General features: G+C 39.6%; 1 protein-coding gene across 1 annotated transcript in view; it reads right to left on the bottom strand.

Annotated features, from left to right (window-relative positions):
• Window positions 1-19,349, bottom strand: part of SLX4IP (SLX4 interacting protein) — a 190,535-nt gene that overhangs the window by 156,019 nt on the left and 15,167 nt on the right. Inside the window, 1 exon segment of the mRNA XM_032859187.1 lies at window positions 13,869-13,926. Within this exon segment, the coding sequence (XP_032715078.1) occupies window positions 13,869-13,895 (27 nt within the window). The 5' untranslated portion in view covers window positions 13,896-13,926.

The following is a 19,349-nucleotide window of genomic DNA, read 5'->3' as shown; positions in this document are numbered from 1 at the left end:
ATCCTGTGAACAAAGAAACAGGACATCATGGAGGAAAAGCAAACATGTGAGCGAGGCCTTCTTGAGATTTCCAGCCAAGGTGGTATCTGAATGCATCCAAGAGAGTGACCCCGGCCAATGTCATGTAAAGCAGAAAAACTAACTGGCTGGATTTTCTGACCCATGGGATTAGGAAGTTTGGGGCTAGTTGGTTACACAGCTATAAATACTAAAACAAAGGAGGTGAACTCACCTGGCCATAGTCAGGAAGAGCAAGGACTAACATCTAAGCCCCTTTCTAGCCCTGGCCACCGGCCACTGTAGTCCACCACGTAAACTAACACACAAATAGGATACCAAACCGAATGACTGACCTATGGCTTTGCCACAACATCCCATTCAAAATAAATCTGAACAAAATCACTGCATATTAGCTGTCCACAGTTTCAATTTAGGCAGTTTCGGTTACCCACAGTCATCCAAGGTCAGGAAGCAGATGATCCTCCTTTTGACAATACGTAGTAGCTTATGCCCGACAGCAGCTTAACGCTATGTCATTCACCTAACTTCATCTCACCATGTAGGCATTTTATTATCTCACATCAGCACAAGGAGAATGAGTCAGTACAATAAGATATTCTGAGAGAGAACACATTATATAACTTTTATTAGAGTATATCATTACAACTGTTCTATTTTCTTATTGTTGTTGTTTCTCTTACTGTGCCTAGTTTATAAATTTAAACTTTACCATAGGTATGTACATAGAGTAAAAAAACATAGTACTTATAGGGTTCAGTACTATCTTTGGTTTTATACATATATAGTGGGTCTTGGAATGTACCCCCCCCATGGGTAAAGGGGGACTACTGTACTCATTTGTTGACATCTCAGCTAAGCAAGGCACTCTGGCATGTCCATGTTCCACTGACCTACTGCTATTCACAGTTTGACACATTCATTTCTCATTGCAAATCCTCCTGAGGATAGGGAAGAGCGATCATCAAGCCCTGTCTGTGTCTCTAGTGCCTAACCCAGGGCCCTGCATGCCAGCATAAATGTAAGTTTGCTAAGTGACACCTCCCATGTGAAAAGAATTAGACTAGTCCTCACTCCAAAGAATTATGAGACCAGGAACAAGTGAGATACTGACGCCAAATCCCTCTTTTACTGTGCAAATTATCACCGTAAAATAATCACTGAGGGCCATGACATGTATAAAATGTTGTTTTCCCAAACACTTGCACAGCATTGTCTTTTATTATAAATCTGATACCCACAAGAAACCCTGTCAAACATAGAGTGCTACTATTCTTCTCTTAAGTTGAAGAAACGAAGTTACCTAGAGAGGTAACAGGATTTGCCCCAAATCACCCAATTTTCCCAAGTGAAACCACAGTATGAATTCAGGAAACCTAATTAAATGTCCAATGCTAATTTCATCTTCTAGAATCCTCTCCTCAAAAACCAGATGATCTAAATTTCAATAAGTATTATAAAAGAACTTAAAGTAACATGAATATAATATAGCCAATTACAGAAATTTGGAAATAGACAGGACCTCAATATTATCCATAATATACAGTGAATTTTCAGGTAATGAGAACTGGGATATGAAGCTTGGCATATGCCTTGCCAGCATCTATATGACACTACACCTTTGTGATGCAAATAGTATGACATTCCTTCTCATCTCAGACAACACTTGCAAAATATAGCACATGCCTGTGTGAGTATGTAGGGTCACCAGGAAAAACTCATTACTTGATGTTTCTTATAGTCTTAAAATCAGAATGTTACTGTCACATGCTACTCACATGTGACAAAGTGATATATGCAGTGGCCAAGCTTCCTATATTACGTAATCATGGGTATTCCAAGACGTTATGACAAGAGAAACTTTTAAAGGACAGTAAGCGAACACTGTACACCCTTCCATGATTTGGCTGACTGGACTGCTGCACACATAGCTATCTCAGCAGAATGACAACTGCATGTAATTACCAGGGAATGAAGAATGCAAGAACTCTGTGGTCCCCCACCCCACCTCTTCAACCATGCGTTCCCAAAAGGAACAGTGAAGACAGCAAGAAGGCAGGTGAGTAGGAAAAGCTATAAGTGTAATACCATGGCTTCGAAGACTTGTACCACTCCCAACAAACCCTCCAGCTTTTACTGCCAGGACCAGGGCAGGGCTGGGCTGTCCAAGCTTTCTAAGGACAAGGGGGATCCTCACTCTCAACCCATTACTTCCGGTTCCTAAATCTGGAAAGGAAACACACCAGAGGCAGTCTTCTGTCACTCTAAAAATGTTTTCTCTCAGGCCACTCTGGATAGTTTGGGTTGTCATGATTGTTTTCTACTGCTGCCATTAATGGTGGTGTTTGTTTCCTGGTGAGGACAATTGTAAGACACAGCAAACTAAATATCCACAGGCATAACAGGCTACAGATGAGAGCATGCACACAGCTCCCAGGCAAACAAACACCGCATTTAGGATGTCATGATAATTTAGGAATGAGCCAGCGATTTTAAAAGCACTTTAGTTGCTGCTTTTCCTTGAGTCACAATGTCTGCAGACAACACATACTTAACAAAACATAGAACAACGATGCCCTCTACAGCCTTCAGAGAGAATACAAAGAACTTAACTGAGTTCTTATATCTGGTGAAAGATTCTGAGTCTACTGTTCCACCCAGAATTATTTTTTAAACTAGAGCAAGTTATAACATACACAGAATATGTGTGTATGTTGGAAAAATGAAAATATCAAGGTCTAAAGCTGAGATGCTAATTAAAATATAATAATGTCCAAATGATTAACTTTATACTGAAATAATTCACTTTCCTAAAAGACCTACAGAAGCGAACTACACATGTTCATTTTGGCTATTAACAGAGGCTATTTTCAAAAGAATTACTTAAAATATTTTCAAAGTGAAACCGCAGGCTCCTAAAAGTAGAAATAGGTTGAGATGAAATTTTTTTAAGAAAAGAAATATACCACGAATTGAGGATTACAACATTCACTCCCTGTCTGGAAATGAAATAATAATAACAACACCAGAAGAAGTAACACTAAGCTCAAATGACTTCCCTGTTCTCCATGAGCCATGAGGAAAGAAACTTCTCGTATCTGTAATAAGGAAAGTGAGGGAGGCGGTATTGAGCACCTCAGAAATATTCCAGATTACTCAAGGCCTATGTGGATAAGAAAGATGCAAAGGCCCTTCTTCTCAGGGAATGTGGCTGGGATAGGATGTTGTCAAAGCAATGGTAAACATACATATAAACAATTGGTGATCATATAGAAAACAGAAGCTGCACATGGCACTCCAAGGAACAAAGGATAATCAATGTGAGAAAAGTTTACATTGTGTGTCAAAGGAAAAGCAAGTCATTAATCAAGCCTGGTACAAGCTTGATTGTTGTACAGAGACTAAGGAAGGAAAGGTAAGAGCGAACAGGAAGAGAGAAAACCACAGGCTAGATCACTGCAGGAACTGCAAAGGCATCAGTTTCAGAGGAATAGGTGGGCTTGTTCCCAAGTTCCGAGATGAAAACACGGGTCAAAGTTAAAGAGGAAGACAGAACAGTTATCAGAGTGTCTTAAATCTAGCCAGAGAGTTCAGATCAGATCTGATTAAACAAAAGGAATTACTCTGACCACTTAAGGAAGTAACATGATGAAAATGGTGTTAAGAAAACAGTATCCTGGCACTTGTGTAGATAAACTGGAATGGCAGGACAGGAAAGGAACAGAGATCATCCAGAGATTAATGAAGAAATACAAACCACAAAGGATCATAAGCCTGCATGTAAGAAAAGAATAAAGAAGGAGCAAGCCCAAGACACTCTGGAGAGGGTAGATACATTATACAGGTTATCATGGATACAGGACAAGAAGATATCACAATTTGACAAGCCCGAGATGCGTGAGGGTAGCATCACGGATATTCAAAGCAAAAGCCAGTTTAGAAGAAAACTATGACACACTGAATTCTCCGTCTGAGGTTTTGGGGATCAATTTAGGCAGAGATTTAATGGAGGCAGGTGGAAAGTTGAAACTGAAAAGAGGACAAGAAGCCAGGGCTGTATTTAAGCACTTTCTAATCATCCAAAAAAAGAATACATGAGCTTACACACACAGGAAGGGACTGGGGAAAGAAAAGTCCAGAAACTGGGTATCTGGCCAGAAAGACAGAGAGAACACTTGGAAAAGGAAGTTTCACTTGAAAACCAACAAGAACTTTGTTTCAAAGTCATCAACACTCAGAGCAAATGCCCTATTGAGTGAGAAGGAACCTAAGAGCTTTAAGTCTGAGGCAGAATTAACTGGGAATTGGATGACCATTAGTACACTTGGTGAACTTTATCTGGAGTCTATCAAGTACTCAGAACACATTTAGTTGACTATGGTTTCCAGGCCAGCCAGTGTAATAGAACAAATAATATGCAACAGGGGAAAAACAGCAGCCTACTTCAGCTGAAGCATGTCATTCGCCACTAGGCACACTCTTACTGGCTCTAGGTCTTGAAAACTTAAAGCTCTCCCAAGGAACAGACAGAATTAAGAAGGAACTGAAAGATGAAGAGTTTAAATACGCGAGAAGAAATACAGAGATACTTTTTTTTACCTTTTTAAAAAGACAAAGACAAATGCCTCGGTAAAAACATTCCCAGGGATAAAGGTTACACACTCCTCATTCAAATTCATTTCCAATAAAGAATGTAATCATTTAAAACTTCTGTGATTTAAGACACTTCAGTTTTATTCTTAAAATATAGTAGAAAATCATTACCTAGAACTCAACTGGTATGAAAATATTTGTATGAATCTTGTTTTTTTAATGTCATACATAAAGTTAATACATCAGTTCTCAAATGAGTGCTGATGACAAAGTCAGTACCACATTCCCCTTTAGGTAGACTTAAAAACCTAGGACACAGAATTGAAATGGTTCACTGAGGCAAGCCAGCAAGACAAAAGCCCATTTGCTATTCAACTTTCTCTCTTTCTCTAGAAGTTCAAAGCACTGCTCTTCACTTTTACTTTTGTTACAAAGGGGAAATTACTGTCAATTCTTGGACATATTTCTCTTTTTGTGGTTGTTCTAAGGAATACAGAGACTAGGGTTAACTGAAATTCAGAGCAGTACCTAAAACTATAATAGCTACAAAGGAGTAGAAAGAAAAATAGATAGTAAAGATGCAGGGAACTTAAAAAAAAAAAAAAAAGTAAAATCTCTCCTCTCCTCCTAAACATTAATAAAATCTTAAACCTGTTACCTTAGATTCAGAAAATGATTCAGTCTTTCTACCCCCAAAACTCTAGCTCCCCACCCTCCCCAGAATAGAGTGGACAAATATCAACAGCAAAAGTAAAAGCTTTAAGTCTCCTGGAGTGGGTGAGAAAGAGGAGGAGGGGGTCATTACACATTCTCTGTGAAAGAAGACAAAGCCAGATCCACATTCCAGGGAAATCTGTCTGGTCCGAGTTTTTCCTTAAATACAGATTGGCCTGTCACTAAGCCAGGCTCTGTAATCTTCCCAGGCTGCCACTGCTAGGGAAGCCAGGAATCCCTTCTAATTAATCAAGCCCTCCCAACAAAAATTTTCCCACCCACAATAAAGTAGATTGGGGGGAGGGGAAGCAGCAGAGCAGGCTTTGTAGCCAAAAGAATTCTAGACTTTGGTGTAATACCTAACTAATCCAAGAAAACAGATGCAGGAAGCAGAGGAAATGATCTACAAACAGAGACAGACAATGAGGTAGGAACCTTTCAAAGTACTGCTTTGCTGGAACCAGAGCTGAAAACTTTAAATCCTAAGATGTAATTATTATCAGGAGTGAGACCTGGCAGCATTACATACTTTCAAAAATAACTTTAAAGCAGGGGATGGATCCATAAGCTTTTCAGAGGCAAACACCATATATTCTGATTTGACACTTTCGACCATAATTCCTTATTCAAATTTATTTTCTTATTTCTTTACTTATTTCCTCTTACTAAAACTAAAACTTCTTACCAAAACATGGATAAAAGTCCATGATTAATACAGTTTATGACCATGTCCATTTCTTGTTTCCACTTGCAAAGGAAATGGCCTTGTCTTGGCCTTGCTAATTTACCCACCCTTGCTGCCAGTTTAACCCCTAGGTAACTTCGTTGAAAACCTACACTGACAGGGGCCAAGATGGATGCACAGATTCAGACCCATGGTGTCCAATACAGCTGCTACTGGTCATGTGTGCTTCCTGAACACCTGAACTGTGGCCAGCAGGAAGTGAGATGTGCTTTAAGAGATAGATTTATACACCTAAAACAGGATTTACTGATATAGAGAGATATTTCAGACTTTGCAGGCAATGAGATCTTTGTTACAACTATTCAACTCTGCCAACATAGCATCAAAGGAGCCAGAGACAATTTGAAAACAAAAAGGAGCGGCTGTGATCCAATAAAACTTTATTTACAAAAATAAGTAGCTAGTTTGTGGGATATAATTTGTTGGAAATTCTAAAATATTGGGGTGGGCGCAGAGCTAGAATTAAGATCACTAAGGAAACTTGGGGACATATGTGTCGGCTGTCACCACTACACCCGACTGAGAAAGGAGTTATGGAAGTATAGGACTTATCTCCCTGCCACAAGTTGTAGTGACCCAGAAGTCAAGAGACCCTGAAAGCTGTGGTTCCAAGGACTCTGTCATCTCATTCACTGCTGCCATTTCCTGGAATTCTGGCCCAGGAGACAATTATAAGAAAAGTTCAAGGACAGGGACATAGCAGTTTTGTTTTGTTTTTTTTTTCCTTTTTTTGGTTTGGATTTTTTTTTTTTTTTTTTTTAGGGCCCTCTTACAGGCAGGAAGGTCAAAAGACTTTTCTGCATTTGAAGAAGGATAAGTGGGGCGCCTAGGTGGCTCAGTCAGTTAAGTGCCTGCCTTCAGCTCAGGTCATGATCCCAGGATCCTGGGATCAAGTCCCACCTCGGGTTCCCTGCCCAGCAGGAAACCTCCTTCTCCCTCTTCCTCTGCCTGCAGTTCTCCCTGCTTGTGCTCTCTTTCTCTCTGTGTCTGTCAAAGGAATATTTAAAAAAAAAAAAAAATCTTAAAAGTTTTTTTTAAAAATGAAGAAGGATAAGCTGTTTGCATGGATAATTAATACCATTCCAGGGAAAGTCTCAGAATAAACAACTGAGATGCAAATGGAGAACTATTTGGTTTTCATCTGGTTTTCTATTACTTTAAAAACCATGCTCTAACCCAGGATTTTTCAATCCAGTACATGCATCTATATGAAAATTTGCTAAGATTAATTCCTTTTAAACTTTACTTACTCATTTAATTACTGATTATACTGATATATATACACAGATTAAAATGCCTTATCAAAAACAGGCCTCCTCTGCCCTATCCTGTCACCACCCTCTCCAGCTCTCATCAAGACCAACGACACTGAAAACTTCAGCTATTTGATCTGGTATTTATTATCATGTTTCTAAATACTATGTTATTACTACCAATTTCTTATTATTTTAATTTCACATACTTTCTACTGAAAATGAAGACAATGCTTACAACCCACCACCCACACATTGCCCTCCCCAGCCTTCCAATATCTGGAGTTCACAACATGAAATGTACATTCTGTTCCAAACTGAGCCAGGTAGGGTATATACTATGCTTACCGTCCAAACTTGCACAAGAAAGGAAGGGTTGTTTCATTTTTCTTTTGTTTAGTTTCCTATATGCTATCACTAAACCATTCCCACATTCTCTGACAGACCTAAGAAAAACTCCTCTCCACTTTCAAATACATGAGGTATTTCATCCTTTCATTTCCTGTTGGAGCCATCTTTCATGGAACTCTAAGTCCTGTGCCAATTGGACTGGTTGCTTTCTAGGAACGACACACTGCTGATCACCATGGGATTTGCTCAGGTACTCACCTGCAAGATTTCCTATTTCCCAGACCCTATAACTCACTCCTTCTCTGTTTACTCCCTCACTTTGGAACACCACATTCTTCCTAAAATAGGGTACATTAGAAGGAAATTTTTTTAGATTTTGCATCTCTGAGAATGTCTCTGTTCTGCTTTACCTGTCACATGGCTAAAATTAAAAACACAAGAAACAAGTGTTGGCAGGCATGTGAAGAGAAAAGAACCCTTGTATTCTGCTGGTGGAAATGCAACCAGTATAGCCACTGTGGAAAACAGTATGGAGGTGCCTCAAAAAATGAAAAAATAGAATTATCAGATGATCCAGTAATTCCACTATTGGGTATTTACCCAAAGAAAACAAAAACACTATTAGTAAATATCAGATTACTAACTAGTAAAAAAAAAAAAAAATTAGATTACAAAATTAACAAACCTGATCTAAATGACATATAGTTCAATGCACCTGATGACCATCACATTTTTCAAATGTTTATGGAATACTTTCCAAAACAGACAAAGGAATTATGCCAAATAAGAAAATGATTAGAAAATTTCCAATAACAATATACATTTCAATAACCCAGTGATCAAAAATGGCATCACAGGGGCACCTGGGTGGCTCAGTAAGTTAAACATCGGACTCTTGGTTTCACTTCAAGTCCTGATCTCAAGGTCATGAGATGAACCCCTGCACTGGCCTCCCTGCTTAGGAATCTCTCTCTCCTTCTCCCTCTGCTCTCTTTCTCTCTCCCAAAGAGGAAAAATAATGAAATCATAGTGACAATTAGAAAATAATGTTTATTTGAAGAACAAAATCTCTACTTAAACTGCATCTCTAACAAAACAAGACGAATATAATTAAAGCAGTAAACACTTGGAGAGAAAAATGTATAGCTTTAAGTGTATATATTGAAAAAGAAGAAATGCTCAAATTCCATGATTTAAGCTCCCACCTTAAACTGGACAGAGAAGAGCAAATTTGCTCAAAGAAATATAAGGGAGAAAATTTTTAAAAAATCCATAAAATAGAAAACAAGTACACTACAGGAAAAAAAAAATCAAAGGCAAAAGATGGTTCTCTGTTTGAAAAGACTCCTAATTAAACAAACCTCTAATAGTACTAATAATTGCTCTGCTGGAAATGCAAATCAAAAACCATTATCGCCTTATCCCTGCTAGAATGGCTACTATCAAAAAGACCAGAGATAAGGAATGCTGGTGAGGACATGGGGAAAGGGGAACCTTGGCTGCTGCATGATTGGTGGAAATGTAAACTGGTGGCAGACACTATGGAAAACAGTATGCAGCTTCCTCAAAAAACACTGAACTACCATGCGATCTAACCGTTCCATTTCTGGGTATACACCCAAAGAAAATGAAATCACGATCTCAAAGAGGTATGTGCACCCCATGTTCATTGCAGCATTACTCACAAAAGGCAAGACAGGGAAACAACCTAAGTGTCCACTGATGGACAAATGAATAAAGAAAATGTGGTGTAAATACACAATGGAGTATTATTTAGCCATAAAAAAAGGAAATCCTCTGTTTGTGACAAATGCATAGACTTTGAGGGCATTATACTAAGTGAAACAAGTCAGAGAAAGACAAATACTGTATGATCTCACTAATATATGGAATCTGAAAACTTCAAACTCAAAAACAGAATAGAACAGTGGCTGCCAGGGGCTAAGGAGTAGGGAAAATAGAAAGATGTCGGTCAAAGGGTATAAACTTCCAGTTATGAGTAAGTTCTGGGGACCTAACATATAGCATGGTGATTACAGTTAGCAATACTGTACTGTATCCTAGAAAGGTGCTACAAGAGTCGAGCTTTAATGTTTGCACCACAGAAACAACAAAATGGTAATTACATGAAGCAAAGGATATATTAACCTTACTCTGGTAAACATTTCACCACATAGGTTTATCAAATCACCGCATTGTACACCTTGACCTTACACAATACTATATGTCAATTATATCTCAATAAAGTGGGGAAAAGGGAGAAAAAAAAAAATCACCCTGTTGGAAGGTATGAGCCTGGCAGACAGCATATGTGGGAGCAAGGATAGCAGAGAGCTAGGATCCTAATGCCCAAAATGGGTAGAAGAGAAAGGAGAGTTCAGAAGGAACTCATCCCAGTTAAGCCGAGCTGTAAGAAACTTCAACCTCTGTTCCTTGTACAATGCCTGACACATAAGCACTGGATTTGTAGATATCTCTGTAATACTCTATGGTATTTCATACAGGTAAGGCTGTCCATAATTTCTTGGAGTAGGAACTATTCCATAGAACTTTTTCCTTCATTCTCTTGATAAACTGTGACCTTCATGAAAATGGCAACTAGAAGAAAAAATATCACTGCTTGCCATCCAAGGAAAGCGACGTGGATGGCTTTAGCAGGAGGGAAGGGAAGGGAAAACAGCAAGGAAAATCCTAGAAAACACTAAAAACACCAACCTTACACCAGACTCTTTCGTAGGTTGCAAAGTTGTACTACCCACAAGGTGGTGGAATCCCAAGCCATGAAATTAATGTGAAGCCTGGTCCAAAACCACTGAAATGCCAGTGGTTCCAACAGAAGTAAACTTGAAACTGCTCAACTGCACTAGAATGTGTGTGTGTGTGTGTGTGTGTGTGTGTGTCTGTGTGTGTGCATGCACATGCACACACGTGAATGTGCACACGATGCACATGTAGGATGTGACTGAAAATGAGCACACAATTAAAAATTACACACATGAACAATCCAGCAATTTCAATCACCAATTTATTCCACACTTAGTATATAATAGAAATAACAGAACAGTCTACAAGAGACTATGAAACAAATTACTTTATTATTATTATTAAAATTTTATTTATTTATTTGACAGAGAGAGACAGCGAGAGAAGGCACACAAGCAGGGAGAGTGGAAGAGTTCGAGAAGCAGGCTTCCTGCTGAGCAAGGAACCTGATGCGGGGCTTGATCCCAGAACCCTGGGATCATGACCTGAGCTGAAGGCAGATGCTTAATGACTAAGCCACCCAGGTGCCCCGAAATAAATTACTTTAAAATTATAAAGAAGATAAAAGGATGTGGAAATGTATTTTAAAAACAGGATAAGCATATAAAAAAAAGGACTGGTAGAACTTGAATTAAAAAAAAAAAAACACAAATTCTCAGCTGAAAAACATAGTCATGAAAAATAAACACATTGAAGAGTTGATTAAATACAGATTAAACAGCAAATTAAATCCAGATGAGAAGATGTTAATGAACTGGAAGATGTGTAATAAACAGCACTCTGAATGCAACACAGAGACACAGGATGAAAAAAGAAAAGGCAAGTGGCTAAGCAGCACTCATGCAAGCCTACTTGAGGAGCATTCGTCGGAGAAGGCACATGATGTTGGCATCGGTAGCAGGTATGCGAGTCCCCCACTGCCCATGACACCCTAGGCCAGCACAGACAATCTGGCAAGAAGGATGTCACACATTCAGAATGGGATCCCAGTGTTTGGGTTATGGGGCTTTTTAAGGTGCATGATTTGGGAAGCACTGGCCCATTGCCTGTGTGATCAGAGGCACAGAGACAGTAACAATGTGATGCACACAATCTTCCATATAATGTGTCAGAACGCTGTCTAGATCCCTAACTGCTAATCTGATACTCATGGCTGGAGGAACTCCCCTGTCTGGTATGATCTAGGAGCTAAGTCCAGGCCTTGGTGGTGCAGCCGGCTGTGAGATGGGGCAATACGGTAGCCAAATCTGCCCCATCAGTGTGTATGGCTTAGAAATCAAGAGACTCCTCTCCAGCATCATGAGGCACCTCGGGTCCAAAATCTGTGGTTGACCAGAACTGTCCGGCTGGGCCACTGCCAGTTTTGGCAGAGCTTTGCACACAGCCTGTCGGGGCTCAGTCTCGGTCAGGCTAATATCACCCTCACAGCACAGAAGAAACTATTACATGAGACTACTCAGAAAACTCAGTATAAGAGTTCCAAAAGAAGAGAACAGAGACGATAAAGCATGGTAGCTAAAGAGACCATGGTTGAGATTTTCCAAAACTGATAAAAAAGACTTGTATCTTTCAAATAAAGATGCACATGCATCCCAAGCCAGATAAATAAAGTCTATGGCTTGAGGCTTCATAATCAAATTGTAAAACATCAAAGCCAAAAACAAAATTTTAAGAGCAGCTAGAAGGAAAAAAGCCGATAACCAAGATAACCAAGAAAGAAATCACAGTGTGGCAGGAGAGAAACTTCTGTGGTTACTAGTCTCCACAGATGCGCCCCCACAATCTTTGCTTCCCTGTGGGCACATGCTGCTTCTTACATCAAAAGCTGCAGCTTCCCCTGGGCTGGGACCTTTGAGTGCTCTGACCAACAGAATGTAGTATGAGTGCCAAGTGAGACTTCTGAGCCCAAGCCTTCAAAGAACTGGCAAGATATCTTCTTTCTTGTAGCAACTCTTGTCCTGGGACACCATCCCTCAAACTCAGCCACGACGCTAGGAGATGCCCAAGCCAGACAGATCAGCCATGTGAATGAGAACTGACAGGCAATAGTAACAGACCCAGGTGAGGTCCCCAGCCACGGCCAGTGTGAAGTGACAGCCATGTAAGCATGTCATCTTTGATGTTCCCGCTGAACTGGGCTCCCAGATAATTGCAGCCCCGACCACCATCAAAAAGAGAAATGACCCAAATGATCCCAGGCAACCTACACAATCACAAGAGAGAATAAAATGGCTTATGTTTTAAGCTACTAAATTTTAAAGGTGGTTTTAAACATCAATCAGTAACTACAAAGTTTCTTAGTTGCCATAAGAGATTCCAGAAAACAATGGAAAAGTATCTTCCAAATGCCAAGGAAAAATAATGCTCATCCTAGATTTCTATAACCAACCTTCCAGATTTAAGACAAAAATACATTTTTTAGAGAGACAAATGATGAAATTTCACCACTTATAACCTCTCATAAAAAGATACACTACAGAACACATGGATAAGCAATGAAATTTATTAATATGGTGTAAGTCTAATAAGCCAGGACTTGGTAAAAATAAGATATAACTACAATACTAAGTAGTATCTGATCTGGTTAACTATGGTAATATGTCTGTTTTGGTGTTGTGAATGTACTTAATATAATAATACGAGCACAGAAAAAATGTCCTCAGCAGCCAGCATTGGTGAAGGCATCTTAGGCACCTCATAGTCACTATTTATCAATTCTTCCCCTCTCCTTTCCCATACCTTTCACACATAGTTCTCCCATCTCCCCACAATGGAGAAGGTCTCAGCACCCGCCCACCAAGGGACAGAGGAGAGATACTTACAAAAAGAAAATAAAAGAGGACAGCCAGGCAAGAGATCTCTCTCCTGGCATTCACCCACCTGCAGCATTCACTGCCTACCTCATTTCTATCTGCTTTGTCATTATCAAAAATCATGTCCCAGGGGGCACCTGGGTGGCTCAGTGGGTTAAAGCCTCTGCCTTCGGCTCAGGTCATGATCCCAGCGTCCTGGGATCGAGCCCCACATCGGGCTCTCTGCTCTGCGGAGAGCCTGCTTCCTCCTCTCTCTGCCTGCCTTCCTGCCTGCTTGTGATCTCTCTGTCAAATTAATTAATTAATTAATTAATTTAAAAAAAAAAAATCATGTCCCAGACATACATATAAGAATGACAGTTTTTAACATTAAGGACCAAGCTATGACCTAAAAGCATTTTATAGAAGACTTGAAGCAAGAAACCCCCATAACCATATGAACTATTTTTTTCTCCCCCCCAACTCTTAATATACAAATCTTCAATAACTTACTTCAAGTTTTCAGTAAAGATATTAAAGAGTAGAAAGCAAGTTCAGAACTTCAACTGTCAGTGAACACAGAACTCAATTATATTAGAAAATGATTAACCATTTTAAAGACTATTAAGCACTACTTACTTTAACGGCAAATTTCTTTGACTCCATGGCTTATTGATTCCAGAGTATAATTACGGACCTTTAAGAGAAGAAAAAAGTTTGTAAGTAGGTATATCAAAACCTCTATTTGGGTAATAGATAGGAGAAAGTTTGGCTGAATAACCAAATAACAGTAAGTAGTTGCAAGATGTATACTTACTTAAAACTAGTCTTAAAAATATATTGTATCGGGGGGCACCTTGGTGGCTCAGTGGGTTAAAGCCTCTGCCTTCAGCTCAGGTCATGGTCCCGGGGTCCTGGGATCGAGCCCCACATTGGGCTCTCTGTTCGGCGGGGAGCCACTTCCCCCTCTCTCTGTCTGCCTCTCTGCCTACTTGTGATCTCTCTCTGTCAAATAAATAAATAAAATCTTTAAAAATATATATATATTGTATCGGGGCCCCTGGGTGGCTCAGTCAATAAAGCATCTGACTCTTGATCTCAGCTCAGGTCTTGATCTCCGGGTCATGGGTTCAAGCCCCACGTTGGGCTGCACGGGAGTGGAGCCTACTTTTTATATATATAAATTATTGAAATATATATATAAATATTGAATTGGCAACTGAAAAACCACCAACAAAGGAAAGCACAGGCTCAGATAAATTCTATCAGATATTTAAAGGGAGTAGACCATTGGGGCACCTGGGTGGCTCAGCTGGTTAAGTGTCTGACTCTTGGCTGTGGCTCAGGTGATGACATCATGGTTGTGAGACTGAGCTGTGCCTTGGGCTCCACGCTGGGCATGGAGCCTGCCTAAGATTCTCACCCTCCCTCTGCCTTTGCCACCAAAAAATCATAAGAGTTAATACATTTATAGTACCATATTGTGGGTTTTTTTTTTTTTAAGATTTTATTTATTTGAGAGAGAGAGAGAGAGCACAGGCAGGGGGCGGCAGGCAGAGGGAGAGGGAGAAGCAGGCTTCCCGCTGAGCAAGGAGCCTAACGCATCATGACCTGAGCTGAAGGCAGACGCTTAACTGAGCCATGCAGGCGCCCAGTACGGTATTGTATTTATTGAAAAAAAATCCATGTATAAGTAGACCCACACAATTCAAACCTATATCATTCAAGAGTCTACTCCCTTTTATTATGCTCAGCCAGACCAACTGTTCTCTCTCACCCTTGCAGAAATGTGGGGAATTATTTTTTGGAGAGATTAAGACAGAGGATCTGTTCTGGAAAACTCTGGGCACAGTATAAAGTACGGCAAACCCTACTGAAAAAAGAAAATTAAGGGAACGTTTACAAACTGATTGATATCTTCCCCAACCCACATGTCCCTTACGATGGTTAATATTATGGGTCAACTTATGGGAGCTAAGGGATGCCCAGAAAAGTAATAAAACATTTCTTCTGGGTATATCTGTGAGGGTGTTTCTGGAAGAAATCAGCATTTGAATTGGTGCATTTCAGTAAGGCCGATGGCCCTCCCAGTGTAGGTGGTTACCATGCAATCCACTGAGGGCCCAAACGGAACAAAAGGTACAGGAAGGGTGAATTCGAAGTCTTTGTTTGAGTTGGGACACCCATATTCTCCTGCCCTCTCCTGCCCTCAGACCTAAGGAGGTCTTTGGACTGAGAATGAATTACACACGGGCTTTCCTTGTTCCCCAGCTGGCAGACAGTGGATTATGGGACTTCTCAATCTCTGTAATCTCATGAGCGAATTCCTGTAATAATTATATATACCTTCCATTGGTTCGGGGTCTCTGGAGAACCTTGTCTAATACACCCCTCTCTCCTGCTTAGCCTCTCCAAATAGGAGACTAAAACTATTCAGGGATTGGACTAACCCAAAAGGTAGGATCTATAAGTACTGACATCAGAGATTCCCCAAGAAACAGCCCCAATGGATGGTTCTAAAGGGAAGCAAACACCCACAAGCCCCACATCTGCATGGAGATCTGCCTTCCATCTTTTTAATAGCCAACTCTCAAATACAAGTGAACAACCAGGAATCACCTGCCATCTAAGGAAAGACTCTATCATAAACAGCAACTCTATAAAACAAACAGCAAAGAAACTACTTGGCCAAAACCGAAACTGTGCAGGGAGAAGGAAACCATTTTTTAAGAAACTACCATTATTATCAGGGAGATATTGGAGCCATAAAGCAATAAACACAGTAACAAAAAGTAAGAAACTTTCAGAAAACAACAAATTAAAGTGATAGCTGAAATAAAAAACAACAGAAGTTCTGGAGTTCAGTGAAGTCATTCAGAAACTTCAGCGAAAATAAAAAAGATGAAAAATAAGAGAGAATAAATTAAAAATTAAAGGACCAGCATAGAAGGGCTCATACATGAAAGTTAGGATGGAAACCTCTCATATTAGGGCATATAACACAGTAAAACATCAGGCACTGGAGATTAAAAAAAACAAAAAACTTTAAAAAGAGGGTGGGAGGTAGTTGGAAGGGGTGGTGAGTGAATGTTTGGCTCCAAATGGCTCAAAGCAATTCCGGAGACTAAAAGACAATAGAGAAGTATCTTCAAAATTCTAAAGAAAATTGTTTCCAACCTCCAATTACATTTAAACATGAGGGGGAGGGGACATTTTAGATATGCAAGGTCTTAAAAAATTTAAATCCCATGCATCCTTTCTCAGGAAGCTTAACTAAAGATGTACTTCACCAAAATGAGGAAATTAACCAAGAAAGAGGAAGCTAAAGGAAACAGGAAGGCCAAGATGGGCAAAAGGCAGAGGAAATCCTAGGATCTGGTGAAAGCAGATCCCTCCCTGCATGAGATCATGGGCCAGACCAGGAGAGAACCATGAGTGCAGGCTACAGCAGTATCCGAGTCTCCAAGAGATGCGTCTCCAGAAGTATCTGCGAGCACACATAGTTGACTTTAGACAACTGGTAGAGAATCTGAGATTGAATTAGGACAGGAACGTGGAAAGCTAGGCAACCGAATAATAACAAGGCAATTACTGATTCCAGGATAAACAAAAATTGTGCAGAAAATAAAAAGAGTACTTCATACATAGCTCAGTCACAGCAAGCATGTGTAGTCATGACAATAAACCCTAAATCTTGACCTAAACAATGTCATGTTTACAGCAATATTACGAGGATGGAGAATATGTGTGTCTGTGCAACCTGCATGGCAGGGGTACAGGGGTTAAACTGAGCGAGAGCTCCCTTGAATGCTAAGGGGATGTTTCAGAAGCAAAGCCTACAATCAATATAAAACAATAACAACCGCCACAGCAATAGTAATAATAAAGCAGAAACGCAGCGAGTAATTTAGTGATATGGACCCAATTGTTAAGTGCTAAACTTGGCGCCGACATGAAGATCAAGATGAAGACAGCTGCCCTGGAGGAAGGAATGAGGTGAAAAGGATGCCACAAGTCACAAGCCTTGTACATGGAACTATTTGCCCGTTTCAACTGTGTGCACAGATGTTTGAGTACCATTTGTACAAAAGAAAAACAGAATGCAAGTCACAGATGTACTTTTCAATTTTCTAGCAGTTGCAGTTAACAAAAATGTAAACAGAAGGGGCGCCTGGGTGGCTTAGTGGGTTAAGCCTCTGCCTTCGGCTCAGGTCATGATCCCAGGGTCCTGGGATCGAGCCCCTCATCGGGCTCTCTGCTCAGCAGGGAGCCTGCTTCCTCCTCTCTCGCTGCCTGCCTCTGTGCCTGCTTGTGATCTCTGTCTGTCAAATAAATAAATAAAATCTTTAAAAAAAAAAAAAGTAAACAGAAATGGAGGAAATTAATTTTAATAATTTTAATATTTAATTTTATTCAATAAAATAATTTCCATAAATATTCTTATTTAACCTAATAAATCCACCGCATTATCATTTCAGCATGTAATCACTATAAAAATATTTACATTCTTAGTGTTTTACCTTAGTCTTTGAAAGCAAGTATATCGGGTGTATATTTTCTGTTTCCAGCACATCTTAATTTGGATTGGCCACATGTCAATTGTTTGACACCCATGGTCAGTGGCTACCACAACAGATAGTACAGTTGGAGCGTGCTTAGTTTCATTACAAGAAAAGCACTTATTTCTGTGTCCCAGATTACTAATTTAAAAAACGATAGTAATACCTAATTCAAAATTCTCCAAAGGATTAAATAAAATGATATATAAAAACCCCCAACACAACCTTTGTAAACACCAGGCCCTTGATAAGTATTAACTACTTAGGCAATGGTGATGATTTAAAATCGGATGATTTTTTTTTTTTTCAAAATGTGATAACCTTTGATTCTACTTTTTTTTTTTTAAGATTTTATTTATTTAATTGAGAGAGAGACAGAGAAAGCACAAGTGGGAGGGAGGGGCACAGGGAGAAGCAGACTCCCTGCTGAGTGCAGAGCCCCACAACCCCAAATCAACCCAGAGCTTGATCTCACAACCCCAGGATCATGACCCAAGCCAAAGTCAGACACTTAACCAACTGAGCCACCCAGGCACGGCTGATTCTTTTTTTTTAATGGACAAAAACATCTTTATTCAAATCCCAAATCACTCTAATTAGTCATTTCTATTCTCTGAATGATGCAGTGCATATGACTTAGAAAAATTCTGGAGGACATTCACCAAGTAACCCCATTTAGAAATAGGTGTAAATGGAAAAAATAAGTTCCTAGAGAATAAGGAACATGTGTTTGAAAACAATACTTATAAACAATACTGAAAACTTTAGATGTTTACGCTATCTGAGCCTGATAAACACAAAACTGATCCCCTTAAATATACTAAATTAGGTTTGAATAACTTCTGCCAAGAATTTAGGGGATCCCTCATTGGAGGGTGCTTAAGTGCTCCAGCTGACAGAGAAAAGGGGGAGAGAGTTTTGTCAGCAAGTACCCAACCAAGCTGAAGCATGTGATCAAATTATTTTTTAATTGTACACTCATTTTCCCACATGTCCTTCCCTTCCTGAAGGACACGTGGACCACAGGGGAGGCTGCAGCAAGGCTTTCAAACCATATCTGCCATTAGATTATGGGCCATATTACAGTGAAGGTTACATTTTTCAACTCACAGTAAGGTTCCAATATTCACTCTTAAAGCACTCATTTTTTTTTTTCCTTTTTACTTTTATCAGTAAAACAAGAGTAGCTACATTTTTTTAAGGACTGGATTCTTCAAAAAGTAGCATCAAAGCCCAATCTCAAAGATATGATCTGTAGGAATCTAGGACCAAATAGTATATATTTTTATATAATATGGCCCACTAATGTAAAAATAGGCCACATGGGGAAAGGGAACTATTTTGTACATTTTGCTTATGTATTTTCTCTTAATTCCCTTCACCTATGTGATATTTTTACATTTTGCTTATTTTTAATCCATTTTTTAATATCATGTGGAATTCTGCCTCTCAATGTATGTAATTTTTTCATTTCTTTCCACAATGTTTGGAGGTTCAAAAAGTCACAACTTTAGGACTAAGAGAGACCTCACAAACTATCTACTCTCAGTCCTGTCATCTA

The sequence above is a fragment of the Lontra canadensis genome, unplaced genomic scaffold (assembly GCF_010015895.1).
Source record: "Lontra canadensis isolate GAN:19392208 unplaced genomic scaffold, GSC_riverotter_1.0 scaffold16, whole genome shotgun sequence".
NCBI classification, from domain to species: domain Eukaryota; kingdom Metazoa; phylum Chordata; class Mammalia; order Carnivora; family Mustelidae; genus Lontra; species Lontra canadensis.
This window is presented reverse-complemented; position numbering and strand designations above follow the sequence as displayed.